Source organism: Dendropsophus ebraccatus, chromosome 7 (genome assembly GCF_027789765.1).
Source record: "Dendropsophus ebraccatus isolate aDenEbr1 chromosome 7, aDenEbr1.pat, whole genome shotgun sequence".
NCBI lineage: Eukaryota > Metazoa > Chordata > Amphibia > Anura > Hylidae > Dendropsophus > Dendropsophus ebraccatus.
In genome coordinates, this window is record NC_091460.1 from 14,952,838 (window position 1) to 14,970,774 (window position 17,937).

Below are 17,937 nucleotides of genomic sequence, written 5' to 3' on the forward strand. Positions count from 1 at the left end.
TCTGAGACGTTGAGTAGACGCAGAACAGACCAGTTCTGACCAACACACTACATGTGACCCCAATCTAAGATGTATGAGGCTCTATAGAGGGTGGGGGTCCTTAGCTCAGGGTGTAAAGCACCTGTGTATTAGGTGGGGTTTGCCTGTTGGCTTAGTGCTCCCCCTCCTGACGCTGTTCTCTATGTCTTTGTGAGCCCCATATAACCTGCATCTTCCCTCCCTCCAGCGAGAGAGCAGCTGCGGAGATCCCGGCACAGCCGCACCTTCCTGGTGGAGACGGGGATGGGGGAGCTGTGGTCGGAGATGCAGGCAGGTGAGTCCCTAACAGCTGGTGTGCTCCCCTTATAGCTGCAGCACATAGGTCCCGGACATTCACCCCACTGACGCCATCTCCTGGTCTCTATATGACATAACATGTAAAGTGCCTGGTCTAAAAGATGTCATCTGGCGCCATCTGGCGGTTAAATGATAGAAAGCCCCCACAAAGACAAGCAATAATACACCTGCCCTGCTTGTTGCCAGTGAATGGAAACAAACATTGCTTACGCTCAATGACAGAAAGTCAACACATCTCACAGCTGCTGGCCTTGTTATAATGTATCAGTGCAGGTTAAAGCTCAGGGCCGGGGAGAGATTTGCCTCTAGTTATATTCATGTGCTTGATAATGCAATCTGTTGCTCTCTGTTATCAGCCATGTCAGGCTAAGGGCCTTATTTAAGCTGTCGACCACTTCTCTGTGTGGACAGCGCTGACCTAGAGTACCTTAATTTCTTTTTATTTTATTCACTTATTCTCTTATTTACTTTTTTCTTCTTTTTCTCCCCCAGGCTAAGGGCGGGGGGAGGCTGTCTGTTATATGTGACTGATCCTAGACACTCTTATGACTTGCTGAGGGCCTGCAGGGTTCACGTCCCCTTATACCCCAGGCCTGTAGCCATATATATCTGTATAATTACAGGATGACTCCACCCGACGTGTTTTATTTCCAACACAGAGAAAGAGAAATTTCCCTTGATGCCTCCGCTTTTCCCTTTTTATGTCCCAGGGAGCGGCTGATATTAGGATGTAACAGGGTTTATGACCTACAAAGATCTGTCTGTCATGGCACGTGTTCATATAGCTGTAATATCTCATCCAATACTAGGAGATCGCTATATTGTGGCCGACTGTGGAGGAGGAACGGTGGATCTTACAGTCCATCAGATAGAGCAGCCGGAGGGAACGCTGAAGGAGCTGTACAAAGCATCAGGTGCTTAGTCACATTATACTGATATACTATAATACTATACTATAATACTGACCCCTATGTACAAGAATATAACTACTATAATACTGCTCCTATATACAAAAATATAACTAATACTTCTCCTATATACAAAAATATAACTACTATAATACTGCCCTTATATACAAAAATATAACTACTATAATACTGCTCCTATGTACAAGAATATAACTACTATAATACTGCTCCCTATGTACAAGAATATAACTACTATGATACTGCCCTTATATACAAGAATATAACTACTATAATACTGCCTCTATATACAAGAATATAACTACTATAATACTGCTCCTATATACAGGGATATAACTACTATAATACTGCTCCTATATACAGGAATATAACTACTATAATACTGCCCCTATATACAAGAATATAACTACTATAATACTGCCCCCTATATACAGGGATATAACTACTATAATACTGCTCCTATATACAGGAATATAACTACTATGATACTGCCCTTATATACAAGAATATAACTACTATAATACTGCTCCTATATACAGGAATATAACTACTATAATACTGCTCCTATATACAGGAATATAACTACTATAATACTGCTCCTATATACAGGAATATAACTACTATAATACTGCTCCTATATACAAGAATATAACTACTATAAAACTGATCCTATATACAAGAATATAAATACTATAATAGTGCCCCCTATACACAAGAATATAACCACTATAATACTGCCCCCTATATACAAGTTGTGCAAACAACTACGGGCGTTGTTATAAAATACGGCCGTTGCTTATATGTAGTGTGAACCTGGCCTATAGGTGTTGAGCATGATTGATAATAGATTGGTGATGGTTTCTGCTCCTATAGGGGGTCCGTATGGCGCGGTTGGGGTGGACCTGGCCTTCGAGAACATGTTATGTAAGATATTTGGAGAAGACTTCATCCAGACCTTTAAGGTGAAGCGTCCGGCGGCCTGGGTGGACCTGATGATCGCATTTGAGGCTCGGAAAAGAACGGCGGCTCCTCAGAGGTCCAACCACCTGAACATCTCCCTCCCCTTCTCCTTCATAGACTTCTACAGGAGACACACGCGGCAGAACGTGGAGACCGCCCTGCGGAAGAGCAGGTGGGGCCGGGGACATGGGGGCTTTATATAGTGGAACATGATGCAATGGGAGAGCTCAGATGGGTGCGGTATTATAGCGATCACTATCATAGGGGCATCCATATGTGATCCCAGAGTTACTGTACACACACAGACCTGTACAATACCTTTATACAGCACCCTATGCACTGCTATACACAGCTCTACAGTGCGGTACAATACCGTCATACAGCACCCAATAACACTGCTATACACAGCTCTACAGTGCGGTACAATACATCATACAGCACCCAATAACACTGCCTTGCAGAGCTCTACAGTGCGGTACAATACCGTCATACAGCACCCAATAACACTGCTATACACAGCTCTACAGTGCCGTACAATACTGTCGTACAGCACCCAATAACACTGCTATACACAGCTCTACAGCGCGGTACAATACCATCATACAGCACCCAATAACACTGCTATACACAGCTCTATAGTGCCGTACAATACCGTCATACAGCACCCAATAGCACAGCTCTACAGTGCGGTACAATACCATCATACAGCACCCAATAACACTGCTATACACAGCTCTACAGTGAGGTACAATACCATCATACAGCACCCAATAACACTGCTATACACAGCTCTACAGTGCGGTACAATACATCATACAGCACCCAATAACACTGCCTTGCAGAGCTCTACAGTGCGGTACAATACCGTCATACAGCACCCAATAACACTGCTATACAGTGCTATACACAGCTCTACAGTGCGGTACAATACTGTCGTACAGCACCCAATAACACTGCTATACACAGCTCTACAGCGCGGTACAATACCATCATACAGCACCCAATAACACTGCTATACACAGCTCTATAGTGCCGTACAATACCGTCATACAGCACCCAATAGCACAGCTCTACAGTGCGGTACAATACCATCATACAGCACCCAATAACACTGCTATACACAGCTCTACAGTGAGGTACAATACCATCATACAGCACCCAATAACACTGCTATACACAGCTCTACAGTGCGGTACAATACCGTCATACAGCACCAAATAACACAGCTCTACAGCGCGGTACAATACCGTCATACAGCACCCAATAACACTGCTATACACAGCTCTACAGTGCGGTACAATACCGTCATACAGCACCAAATAACACAGCTCTACAGTGCGGTACAATACCGTCATACAGCACCAAATAACACAGCTCTACAGTGCGGTACAATACCGTCATACAGCACCCAATAACACTGCTATACACAGCTCTACAGTGTGGTACAATACCGTCATACAGCACCCAATAACACTGCTATACACAGCTCTACAGTGCGGTACAATACCATCATACAGCACCCAATAACACTGCTATACAGTGCGGTACAATACCGTCATACAGCACCCAATAACACTGCTATACACAGCTCTACAGTGCGGTACAATACCGTCATACAGCACCCAATAACACTGCTATACACAGCTCTACAGTGCGGTACAATACCGTCATACAGCACCCAATAACACTGCTATACACAGCTCTACAGTGCGGTACAATACCGTCATACAGCACCCAATAACACTGCTATACACAGCTCTACAGTGCGGTACAATACCATCATACAGCACCCAATAACACTGCTATACACAGCTCTAGTGCGGTACAATACTGTCATACAGCACCCAATAACACTGCTATACACAGCTATACAGTGCGGTACAATACCATCATACAGCACCCAATAACACTGCTATACACAGCTCTACAGTGAGGTACAATACCGTCATACAGCACCCAATAACACTGCTATACACAGTTCTACAGTGCGGTACAATACCGTCATACAGCACCAAATAACACAGCTCTACAGTGCGGTACAATACCGTCATACAGCACCCAATAACACTGCTATACACAGCTCTACAGTGCGGTACAATACCGTCATACAGCACCCAATAACACTGCTATACACAGCTCTACAGTGCGGTACAATACCATCATACAGCACCCAATAACACTGCTATACAGTGCGGTACAATACCGTCATACAGCACCCAATAACACTGCTATACACAGCTCTACAGTGCGGTACAATACCATCATACAGCACCCAATAACACTGCTATACAGTGCGGTACAATACCGTCATACAGCACCCAATAACACTGCTATACACAGCTCTACAGTGCGGTACAATACCGTCATACAGCACCCAATAACACTGCTATACACAGCTCTACAGTGCGGTACAATACCGTCATACAGCACCCAATAACACTGCTATACACAGCTCTACAGTGCGGTACAATACCATCATACAGCACCCAATAACACTGCTATACAGTGCGGTACAATACCGTCATACAGCACCCAATAACACTGCTATACACAGCTCTAGTGCGGTACAATACCGTCATACAGCACCAAATAACACTGCTATACACAGCTCTACAGCGCGGTACAATACCGTCATACAGCACCCAATAACACTGCTATACACAGCTCTACAGTGCGGTACAATACTGTCATACAGCACTCAATAACACTGCTATACAGTGCAGTACAATACCATCATACAGCACCCAATAACACAGCTCTACAGTGCGGTACAATACCATCATACAGCACCCAATAACACTGCTATACACAGCTCTACAGTGCGGTACAATACCATCATACAGCACCCAATAACACTGCTATACAGTGCAGTACAATACCATCATACAGCACCCAATAACACTGCTATACACAGCTCTACAGTGCGGTACAATACCATCATACAGCACCCAATAACACTGCTATACAGTGCGGTACAATACCGTCATACAGCACCCAATAACACTGCTATACACAGCTCTAGTGCGGTACAATACCGTCATACAGCACCAAATAACACTGCTATACACAGCTCTACAGCGCGGTACAATACCGTCATACAGCACCCAATAACACTGCTATACACAGCTCTACAGTGCGGTACAATACTGTCATACAGCACTCAATAACACTGCTATACAGTGCAGTACAATACCATCATACAGCACCCAATAACACAGCTCTACAGTGCGGTACAATACCATCATACAGCACCCAATAACACTGCTATACACAGCTCTACAGCGCGGTACAATACCATCATACAGCACCCAATAACACTGCTATACAGTGCAGTACAATACCATCATACAGCACCCAATAACACTGCTATACACAGCTCTACAGTGCGGTACAATACCGTCATACAGCACCAAATAACACTGCTATACACAGCTCTACAGTGCGGTACAATACCATCATACAGCACCAAATAACACAGCTCTACAGTGCGGTACAATACCGTCATACAGCACCCAATAACACTGCTATACACAGCTCTACAGTGCGGTACAATACCGTCATACAGCACCAAATAACACAGCTCTACAGTGCGGTACAATACCGTCATACAGCACCCAATAACACTGCTATACACAGCTCTACAGTGCGGTACAATACCGTCATACAGCACCCAATAACACTGCTATACACAGCTCTACAGTGCGGTACAATACCGTCATACAGCACCCAATAACACTGCTATACACAGCTCTAGTGCGGTACAATAACGTCATACAGCACCAAATAACACAGCTCTACAGTACGGTACAATACCGTCATACAGCACCCAATAACACAGCTCTACAGTGCGGTACAATACCATCATACAGCACCCAATAACACTGCTATACAGTGACGTACAATACCATCATACAGCACCCAATAACACTGCTATACAGTGCGGTACAATACCATCATACAGCACCCAATAACACTGCTATACACAGCTCTACAGTGCGGTACAATACCGTCATACAAGCCCTGCAGGGGTCACTGTTATTACACCGTATAGCAGGTGACGGCATTCTGATGTCTGGATATGCAGAGTCCTTCTCCTTCACACATATAGCAGTGATGTGTGAGGATGCCGACTGGTATAGCAGGTGGCACCACAGGGCAGGGGTTTCCCTATTGGCATCTCCTTCTCCCCACCTGCCTTCTGGCGCTCTCCTCAGGGAGAAACATGACCCCGCAGCTTCATCAGTCACCGACTACTGTAACATTATATTATGTATAATATGGAGAGGACTATACAGAGGAGACACCTGCTGCACTAGTATGGGGGCTCTGTGGATGATGATGTCAGTGTTATGGGGGCTCTGTGAATGATGATGTCAGTGTTATGGGGGCTCTGTGGATGATGTCAGTGTTATGGGGGCTCTGTGGATGATGATGTCAGTGTTATGTGGGCTCTGTGGATGATGATGTCAGTGTTATGGGGGCTCTGTGGATGATGATGTCAGTGTTATGGGGGCTCTGTGAATGATGATGTCAGTGTTATGGGGGCTCTGTGGATGATGTCAGTGTTATGGGGGCTCTGTGGATGATGATGTCAGTGTTATGGGGGCTCTGTGGATGATGTCACTGTTATGGGGGCTCTGTGACTGATGATGTCAGTGTTGTGGGGGCTCTGTGGATGATGATGTCACTGTTATGGGGGCTCTGTGGATGATGATGTCACTGTTATGGGGGCCCTGTGGATGATGATGTCAGTGTTATGGGGGCTCTGTGGATGATGATGTCACTGTTATGGGGGCTCTGTGGATGATGATGTCAGTGTTATGGGGGCTCTGTGGATGATGATGTCAGTGTTATGGGGGCTCTGTGGGTGATGATGTCAGTGTTATGGGGGCTCTGTGGATGATGTCAGTGTTATGGGGGCTCTGTGGATGATGTCAGTGTTATGGGGGCTCTGTGGATGATGTCGCTGATATGGGGGCTCTGTGGATGATGTCGCTGATATGGGGGCTCTGTGGATGATATCGCTGATATGGGGGCTCTGTGGATGATGATGTCGCTGATATGGGGGCTCTGTGGATGATGATGTCGCTGATATGGGGGCTCTGTGGATGATGATGTAGCTGATATGGGGGCTCTGTGGATGATGTCGCTGATATGGGGGCTCTGTGGATGATGTCACTGTTATGGGGGCTCTGTGGATGATGTCAGTGTTATGGGGGCTCTGTGGATGATGATGTCAGTGTTATGGGGGCTCTGTGGATGATGATGTCACTGTTATGGGGGCTCGGTGGATGATGATGTCAGTGTTATGGGGGCTCTGGATGATGTCGCTGATATGGGGGCTCTGTGGATGATGTCGCTGATATGGGGGCTCTGTGGATGATGTCGCTGATATGGGGGCTCTGTGGATGATGTCAGTGTTATGGGGGCTCTATGGATGATGTCACTGTTATGGGGGCTCTGTGGATGATGTCGCTGATATGGGGGCTCTGTGGATGATGTCAGTGTTATGGGGGCTCTGTGGATGATGTCGCTGTTATGGGGGCTCTGTGGATGATATCAGTGTTATGGGGACTCTATGGATGATGTCACTGTTATGGGGGCTCTGTGGATGATGTCACTGTTATGGGGGCTCTGTGGATGATGTCAGTGTTATGGGGGCTCTATGGATGATGTCACTGTTATGGGGGCTCTGTGGATGATGATGTCAGTGTTGTGGACGATGTCGCTGATATGGGGGCGCTCTGGATGATGTCGCTGATATGGGGGCGCTCTGGATGTCACCATCACCTCCCGTGCTCTGTTATAATCTCAGGTTTCCTTCCTCACAGTGTGAACTTTGTGAAGTGGTCCTCGCAGGGGATGTTGCGGATGTCGTCGGAAGCCATGAACGAGCTCTTCCAGCCGACCATCCAGCAGATCGTCCAGCACATCGGTAAGGCCCAGCACCCTCCCCTGTCTGCTCCCGCTTACAGTATGGAGCCTACATTGTGGCAGCCGGTGTAATATCAGTCATTGTAGCAGCCGGTGTGATATCAGTCATTGTGGCAGCCGGTGTGATATCAGTCATTGTGGCAGCCGGTGTGATATCAGTCATTGTGGTAGCCGGTGTGATATCAGTCATTGTGGCAGCCGGTGTGATATCAGTCATTGTGGCAGGCGGTGTGATATCAGTCATTGTGGCAGCCGGTGTGATATCAGTCATTGTGGCAGCCGGTGTGATATCAGTCATTGTGGCAGGCGGTGTGATATCAGTCATTGTGGCAGCCGGTGTGATATCAGTCATTGTGGCAGCCGGTGTGATATCAGTCATTGTGGCAGCCGGTGTGATATCAGTCATTGTGCCAGCCGGTGTAATATCAGTCATTGTGCCAGCCGGTGTAATATCAGTCATTGTGGCAGCCGGTGTGATATCAGTCATTGTGGCAGGCGGTGTGATATCAGTCATTGTGGCAGCCGGTGTGATATCAGTCATTGTGGCAGCCGGTGTGATATCAGTCATTGTGGCAGCCGGTGTGATATCAGTCATTGTGCCAGCCGGTGTAATATCAGTCATTGTGCCAGCCGGTGTAATATCAGTCATTGTGGCAGCCGGTGTGATATCAGTCATTGTGGCAGCCGGTGTGATATCAGTCATTGTGGCAGCCGGTGTGATATCAGTCATTGTGCCAGCCGGTGTAATATCAGTCATTGTGCCAGCCGGTGTGATATCAGTCATTGTGGCAGCCGGTGTGATATCAGTCATTGTGGCAGCCGGTGTGATATCAGTCATTGTGGTAGCCGGTGTGATATCAGTCATTGTGGCAGCCGGTGTGATATCAGTCATTGTGGCAGCCGGTGTGATATCAGTCATTGTGGCAGGCGGTGTGATATCAGTCATTGTGGCAGCCGGTGTGATATCAGTCATTGTGGCAGCCGGTGTGATATCAGTCATTGTGGCAGCCGGTGTAATATCAGTCATTGTGCCAGCCGGTGTAATATCAGTCATTGTGGTAGCCGGTGTGATATCAGTCATTGTGGCAGCCGGTGTCTGTCCTCTCTGTGGCTGTAATATCAGTCATTGTGGCAGCCGGTGTAATATCAGTCATTGTGGCAGCCGGTGTGATATCAGTCATTGTGGCAGCCGGTGTGATATCAGTCATTGTGGCAGCCGGTGTCTGTCCTCTCTGTGGCTGTAATATCAGTCATTGTGGCTATCACTCAGCTTTCCCAGATATAAGAAATAGCTGCTGGTGGATGCCTATAGTCACTGCCCCTCACTACACTAGCATAGCACCGGCCCGGAGCAGGAGATGTCCCTGCTGTGCGGTGAGACTGCCGGGTGACTCACCAGATGTAACAGATACGGGTTATATACTGCCTCAGTACTGCAGACGAGCTGCCATTAATAATGTATCCCGGGGGGGTGGGGGTGACCAGGAGCAGAGCCATCCCCGCACTCAGCTCTGCTGCTCTGCACAATAATGTGGAGCCGGACGTGGTTCTGCATCAGTAAGGATAATACCACATCCCACTCTGGATAGGTAGGACCACTCATAGGTCCTTCCCAGGAGATATTACCCCCAAACTAGATAGGTCTCCCATGTAAGTAGGTAGCTCTGTCAATTGGGTAGGTTAGTACACCACCCTAGTAAGTAGGCGCCCCATTTGGTAAGCCCTAAGTAGGTAGAGGAAGCCAACTAGTGAGTCATAGGTAGGTGTCCCCATTGTGTAGGTCCACAGTAAGTAGTTGTCCCCATTGTGTAGGTCCACAGTAGGTAGGGGTCCCCATTGTGTAGGTCCACAGTAGGTAGGGGTCCCCATTGTGTAGGTCCACAGTAGGTAGGTGTCCCCCATTGTGTAGATTCCCAGTAGGTAGGTTTCCTCATTGATTAGGTCCACAGTAGGTAGGTGTCCCCATTGTGTAGGTCCACAGTAGGTAGGTATCCCCATTGGGTAGACTCCCAGTAGGTAGGTGTCCCCATTGTGTAGGTCCACAGTAGGTAGGTGTTTCCCATTGGGTAGGCTCCCAGTAGGTAGGTGTCCCCATTGTGTAGGTCCACAGTAGGTAGGTGTCCCCATTGGGTAGGCTCCCAGTAGGTAGGTGTCCCCATTGTGTAGATCCACAGTAGGTAGGTATCCCCATTGGGTAGATACCCAGTAGGTAGGTGTCCCCATTGTGTAGGTCCACAGTAGGTAGGTGTCCCCATTGGGTAGACTCCCAGTAGGTAGGTGTCCCCATTGTGTAGGTCCACAGTAGATAGGTGTCCCCATTGGGTAGGCTCCCAGTAGGTAGGTGTCCCTACTAGGTAAGTCATCGGTAGATAGATGGAGCACCCTAGTAAGTCATAGGTAGGTGTCCCAATTGGGTAAGCCCCCCCCCCCCTCCGCAGAAAAAAATTAAGAAAAAAATTGGCCAAGTAGAGTATATTTTTCTTCCTTCTCCAAGCTCATGCTTGGGGGGGAGCTATGTATTGAGTCATCTATGCAGAACGCAGTCCCAATTGGCATCAGGGAATCCAGGGCACTTGAACATTCCATCTGCTGTGGAACCAGCCAGCAGCCAGCACCAGCAGTTGACTAGAAAACTGGTAGATAGTGGCTTTAAGTGCCTAACCATCCTCCAACCCAGGAACGTGTCACCTCAGAGCAGTCACATTCTTATAGATGTCAGTGAAAGGGACACACTAGTAAAGCTTTTTCTACCATGAGTGAGGCCGGTTTCATCTTCTTGTCTACAGGGGATCTCATCAACAAACCTGAGGTGAAGGGCATCAAGTACCTCTTCCTGGTTGGAGGCTTTGCAGAGTCTCCCATGTTGCAGAACGCAGTCCAGTCGGCATTCAGTGAAGTGTGCCGGGTCATCATCCCTCAAGACGTTGGTCTGACGATACTCAAAGGAGCTGTCTTGTTCGGTCTCGACCCAACCGTCGTGAGAGTTCGACGCTCACCTCTCACTTATGGAGTTGGTGTCCTGAATAAGTTTGTGGAAGGCAAACACCCGAAAGAGAAGCTCCTGGTGAAGGAAGGTAAGAACTGGTGCACCGACATCTTCGATAAGTTTGTATCTGTGGACCAGTCCGTGGCCCTTGGAGACATTGTGCAGAGGAGCTACTGCCCAGCCCGACTCGGCCAACGCAAGATCATCATTAACATTTATTGTTCGTCCAGCGATGACGTGGTGTACATCACCGATCCCGGCGTCAGAAAGTGCGGCACCATCAACCTGGACCTGCCCGATATCAACGAGGCCAATGGCAAGATCCTTCGGAGGGAGATTAAGGCCAGCATGCAGTTTGGAGACACTGAAATCAAAGTCACGGCCATGGACGTCAAGACTTCAAAGGTTGTCCGAGCAGCCATTGACTTCCTCTCCAACTAGCGGAAGATCTTCTGTCTCACATGACCGTGAACGCACAGCACTTGACTACCACTAAAGCAGCGCCAGAATGCCAACCGAAAGCGTCAAATTGGGGAGTTGGAATGGTTTTATGTCCACCTGGTTTTGGGTTGGATGGGTGTGCCATATTGATAAAGCACCATGCAAAAAGGTGTTGGGGACAAGTCAAACCGGAAAAGCACCTGACCCAGCTCTGACCCAACGTCTTAATTTGTGGACCAATTGTTTTTCAGTTGCCCCGTCACCCAGACGATGAACAATGGGACAGAGTGTGGTGGGTGCGGAGCTCAAGGTTTTAACATCACATAAGAAAACATTACTCCACTTATTTATAAAACATATAAACAGAGCCCTGAACATCCATAATGGAAGCTGATGGACCTGCCAAAATCTGACTTTTTGTTGATCTCTACCTGAGGGAAAGAGAATTGTGACGGAAAGGGACAACATCATGGATGACAGAAAAGTATCTACTCCCCCCATGTGACTGGGTAGGCATCAGATGCCATCTTGGTGTCTAATTATTTTACATATCCAACATCTTACTCCCATCTCTCAGGAGCAGCCATGAAGACCAGACACCAATGCTTGCACAGTCTTATGCAGACACCACCGCGGCCCCCCCCACTTCTTACGTTACGAGCAGCCACCATAGATGCTGGAACCGCTCCCTTCCCGGATGAGCAGCCACCTGCTGGGGCACCGCTACAATGATTCCAGAAGTGATGCCAATCTGGAGACAAGGGTAAAGGCTTCTGTAATTGGCACTTTGCTTGTCTTTTGGTTAGACATCTTCCCAGCCCTACAGTGGTGGTGTGGCCAAACTCTACAGTAGGTAGGAGACTCCGGGGAGGCAGGTGTGCAACCCGGATAACCACCAATTGATCATCTCGGTGTCCTCGTCTACTATAACCATTCTTGGCAGAGTTTGACGTCTTTTCTTGGCTCGGGTCTCAGTCATGGCGTGAGGAACATTTTCTCCGATTTATACCGAGTCTATTTACCTGTCCAGCCACAATGCAATCACTTATAGGTCCAGGTTCTTCGTAAAAACCCACGATTCAGTGTAGACCACCCTCCTTGGTGGTGCTCATATTTTATTTTATGAAAATACTATATAAGAATTATACTCAGAATTTATTTTTTTACTTGTAGCAGTTTGCCTGTAGTTTCGGTGTACCATGTATTATGTGTATCCTATGAATAAACCACTACTGTACACACAGCCTGCCGCTATAGGATGCGGAGCTTCACTTCTCTTCTACAGAGCACGAGGTACCTCCTTGGGTTCGGAAGACTGTATCACACAGGATAGGCTTAGATACACAGCATTGCACTAAATCAGGGATGGGGAAACTTCAAGCCTTCAGCCGTTGCAAAACTACAATTCTCATCATGCCTGGACAGACAGCCAGAGCTAAAGCTTCGTCTGTTTAGGCATGATGGGAATTGTAGTTTTGCAACAGTTGGAGGTCGGAAGGTTCCCCATCCCTGCACTAAATATTAGATACACCAGTTCAGCAGACCTGATCATACCTGGCAGTACTGGTCTATATAAGACACCACACTGAGATACACAGAGGACCCTGGCCGGAGGCCAGTCACTCGATTAGCTCCAGGGACGGCCCAGTACAATGTGGTGTTATATAGCTATAATGGAGGTGTCGGAGCTCTGGATCTGACAGACACGATGAATAATTCCCACACACGGCAGCCGCGGATGAGAACATTCTGTTTTCACATGGAGCCTAATTAGCGAGGATGAAACAGAACAGACACATTTTATTTATCCTCCTCCGGTACGAGCCGCCCAGGACTCTGCATCCGCCCGGAAACTGAACTTCCACAGGGACCCCCCAATCCGCCCCCGACCCACCACATGATCAACCAGAAATTACAGCATTAAAAGACTAATTACAGTGTTATGGAAAGTAATATAAAGAGCCCAGTGCCTTAGGGAGTCCTTAACAATACTGTCATATACATAATATGGAGTCTGTGGAAATAGTACTGCTATCTACATCTCACAGAGGTCACTGCCGTGGTGTGTACAATGGTTAGATAGATGGTTGGTGTCATAGTAACATCCACATGATGCCAGGACACAAGGTCTCCGGCAGAACATTGCCCATTACTGCCCCCGCCATCTTGTCTTCTTCCCCGGTGCCACCTCTTCTCCAGGTAAGTGACGCACATGCACCTGGCTGTCTATATATATTCATCAGACCCTAGTAAAGTTCTGAAGCTCAGGTGTAGACACTTTCAATGGTAGACGAGGGTCAGCATGGGCACTAGCACAAGAACTAACAAAAATGGGCTAAACTTGGTTGGTAATGGGCTAAACTGTGAAGCAGGGAAGTGGTGTATTCTCTCCAGTCTGACACAGGGCTCTCTGCTGCCACCTCTGTCCATGTCAGGAACTGTCCAGAGCAGGGGAGGTTTTCTATGGGGATTTGCTACTGCTCAGGACAGTCCCTGACATGGACAGAGGTGGCAGCAGAGAGTGCTGTGTAAGACTGGAGACACATGGAATCCCCAGGTCACTTCTGCCAGAGTAGTAAAAAGCCTCAAGTGGAAAGACAGAAGTCAGCGACCTGTGGTAAGAAGGCAGGAGATGGAAGGCCTAGCTGGACGGGGCGGAGGTCGGGACAGGCAGAGTTCTTACAGTAATTCAATCAGAACATGAGTCTGGGCAGCACACAGGAACACAGACAGAAATCATAGCTGGATGGGTCGGAGGTCAGGGAAGGCAGAATACATATTGAATACGAGTAGAAGATTAGGCCGGGCAGCAAAGAGAAGAACATAGACAGAAAACTAGTGGGGTCAATGCCAAGAATAGCAAATAGACAAAACCTTTCTCACAGATCAGGACCTTACAGCGAAGGGACTCTGCATTGGCTGAACTGAGGTCTGTGCATGTGAGGGGCAGCAGCAGCACCCCCAGAAGAAGGAGGATGGGGGCAACAGCCGTGGAGCATCATGGCAGGGGTGACAGCGGAAGTGGGCAAGAACAGGGTGGTGGGACATGGCAGGTGCTCCGATTGCCTAGATAGAGACCTAGCGGTATGTGTCCCTTCTGTCCTCCTGTCCCCATCCAGAAGGGCAGCTGCATTGTGTGTATTAGGACATGGGTGGGAGGAGGGGCAGCCGCTTCTCCTTGTACTGACCAGAGTTGATGGGATGGGTAGGGTTACAGGTTTATGTCCCTTATCTCAGGACAGCATTTTATTGCAGCATCTTCTCACTTATTAAAAGCATTTCCCAAGGTTCCCCCAGGAGAGCGGCGGTGGCAGCGGTGGTCACGAAGCAGAGATCTGCCGTCACATCATCACTCATCTCCTTCCAGATTGATCTTCAGAAACCTCCAGGTCTCGGGAGATTCTATCTTTCGAGCTGCAGACGCGGCTCAGCCTTAAGCTGCCGAGGGCTTTCTAGCCCAATAATATTTATTGCAGATGTTAAAAGACGCGGCGGCCATACAGACTGATGTTTCCTTCACTTCTTGTTCTTCTGGATCTTTCCATTCAATGTTTGGGTATGTTCACACTGAGGAATAGGCGAGTATTCAGCCAGGACGTTTTCTGCTTGAAATTCCTCACCTATTCAGCTCTGGCAGAATTTGAGCGGAATTCGAGTATGTGCACACTACGGAATCCGGGCTGATCACCCAACGCAGATTCCGCAGATGCGCGCACCTCCACTGGTTCCATAGGCTTCATTCTATGGTTTGCGGAGATGCATGCGTCCGCGAGCTGCGGAATCTGCAGCGGGTGATCGGCCGGGATTCCATAGTGTGCACACACCCTACAAGCAAAATTTAAAGGGGTTGTCCAGCGAAAATCTTTTTCTTTCAAATCAACTGATATCAGAACGTTATATAGATTTGGAATTTACTTCTATTAAAAAAAATCTCAAGTCTTCCCCATAGAAAAACTCTCCTGCTCTGGGCAGTTCCTGTCTCGGCCAGAGATGTCAGTAGAGAGCACTGTCTCATTTCCTGCAGGACATACAGCAGCTGATAAGTATGGGAAGACTTGAGATTTTTTAATAGAAGTAAATTACAAATCTTTGAGCAGAGAGTGGCACGTTAGCCATCACATAGACACACTGCGTGACGCCGATATTACTCAGTGTGAACATACCCTAAGAAGGACTGGTGTAAAGGATAACCCCTGTGTGATGAGGAGGCGGCGGGCTGTAGGTAAGGTGGAGAGGAGTGCAGTAATAACCACCTTTTTTCCCTTACACATGGATGAACCTTTACTCCAGAGACATTTCAGGCTTAGTGCTTATAGGAATCATCTATATATGATGGGTGACACCTGGCATCTATACCCGGTACTGAGCAGGATGAGGGGTGACACCTGGCATCTATACCCTGTACTGAGCAGGATGAGGGGTGACACCTGGCATGTATACCCGATACTGAGCGGGAAGATGGGTGACACCTGGCATCTATACCGGGTACTGAGCGGGATGATGGGTGACACCTGGCATCTATACCGGGTACTGAGCGGGATGAGGGGTGACACCTGGCATCTATACCGGGTACTGAGCGGGATGATGGGTGACACCTGGCATCTATACCCGGTACTGAGCAGGATGAGGGATGACACCTGGCATCTATACCGATACTGAGCAGGATGATGGGTGACACCTGGCATCTATACCCGGTACTGAGCGGGATGATGGGTGACACCTGGCATCTATACCCGGTGCTGAGCGGGATGATGGGTGACACCTGGCATCTATACCCGGTACTGAGCGGGAAGATGGGTGACACCTGGCATCTATACCCGGTACTGAGCGGGAAGATGGGTGACACCTGGCATCTATACCCGGTACTGAGCGGGATGATGGGTGACACCTGGCATCTATACCCGGTACTGAGCGGGATGATGGGTGACACCTGTCATCTATACCCGGTCCTGAGCAGGATGAGGGGTGACACCTGGCATGTATACCCGATACTGAGCGGGATGATGGGTGACACCTGGCATCTATACCCTGTACTGAGCGGGATGATGGGTGACACCTGGCATCTATACCGGTACTGAGCGGGATGATGGGTGACACCTGGCATCTATACCGGTACTGAGCGGGATGATGGGTGACACCTGGCATCTATACCGGGTACTGAGAGGGATGATGGGTGACACCTGGCATCTATACCCGGTACTGAGCGGGAAGATGGGTGACACCTGGCATCTATACCCGGTACTGAGCGGGATGATGGGTGACACCTGCCATCTATACCCAGTACTGAGCAGGATGATGGGTGACACCTGGCATCTATACCGGGTACTGAGAGGGATGATGGGTGACACCTGGCATCTATACCCGGTACTGAGAGGGATGATGGGTGACACCTGGCATCTATACCGGGTACTGAGCAGGATGATGGGTGACACCTGGCATCTATACCCTGTACTGAGCAGGATGATGGGTGACACCTGGCATCTATACCCTGTACTGAGCGGGATGATGGGTGACACCTGGCATCTATACCGGGTACCGAGCAGGATGATGGGTGACACCTGGCATCTATACCGGGTACTGAGCGGGATGATGGGTGACACCTGGCATCTATACCCGGTGCTGAGTGGGATGATGGGTGACACCTGGCATCTATACCCGGTACTGAGCGGGAAGATGGGTGACACCTGGCATCTATACCCGGTACTGAGCGGGATAAGGGGTGACACCTGGCATCTATACCCGGTACTAAGCGGGAAGATGGGTGACACCTGGCATCTATACCGGGTACTGAGCAGGATGATGGGTGACACCTGGCATGTATATCCGGTGCTGAGTGGGATGATGGGTGACACCTGGCATCTATACCGGGTACTGAGCGGGAAGATGGGTGACACCTGGCATCTATACCCGGTACTGAGCGGGATGATGGGTGACACCTAGCATCTATACCGGGTACTGAGCGGGAAGATGGGTGACACCTGGCATCTATACCCGGTGCTGAGCGGGATGATGGGTGACACCTGGCATCTATACCGGGTACTGAGCAGGATGAGGGGTGACACCTGGCATCTATACCTGGTACTGAGCAGGATGATGGGTGACACCTGGCATCTATACCCGGTCCTGAGCGGGATGATGGGTGACACCTGGCATCTATACCTGGTCCTGAGCGGGAAGATGGGTGACACCTGGCATCTATACCTGGTCCTGAGCAGGATGATGGGTGACACCTGGCATCTATACCGGTACTGAGCGGGAAGATCGGTGACACCTGGCATCTATACCCGGTACTGAGCGGGAAGATGAGTGACACCTGGCATCTATACCCGGTCCTGAGCGGGATGATGGGTGACA

At 48.7% G+C, this 17,937-nt stretch overlaps 1 protein-coding gene across 2 annotated transcripts in view; it reads left to right on the top strand.

The window, feature by feature from the left end:
- Positions 1-12,815, top strand: part of HSPA12B (heat shock protein family A (Hsp70) member 12B) — a 42,958-nt gene extending 30,143 nt beyond the window's left edge. For both annotated transcript variants that reach the window (XM_069976278.1, XM_069976279.1), the window contains 5 exons: positions 227-313; positions 1,146-1,250; positions 2,136-2,394; positions 8,054-8,157; positions 10,943-12,815. In XM_069976278.1, the coding sequence (XP_069832379.1) occupies positions 227-313; positions 1,146-1,250; positions 2,136-2,394; positions 8,054-8,157; positions 10,943-11,583 (1,196 nt within the window). In that variant the 3' untranslated portion in view covers positions 11,584-12,815. The remainder of the gene's footprint in view (positions 1-226; positions 314-1,145; positions 1,251-2,135; positions 2,395-8,053; positions 8,158-10,942) is intronic.
- The last annotated feature ends 5,122 nt before the right edge of the window (positions 12,816-17,937 follow it).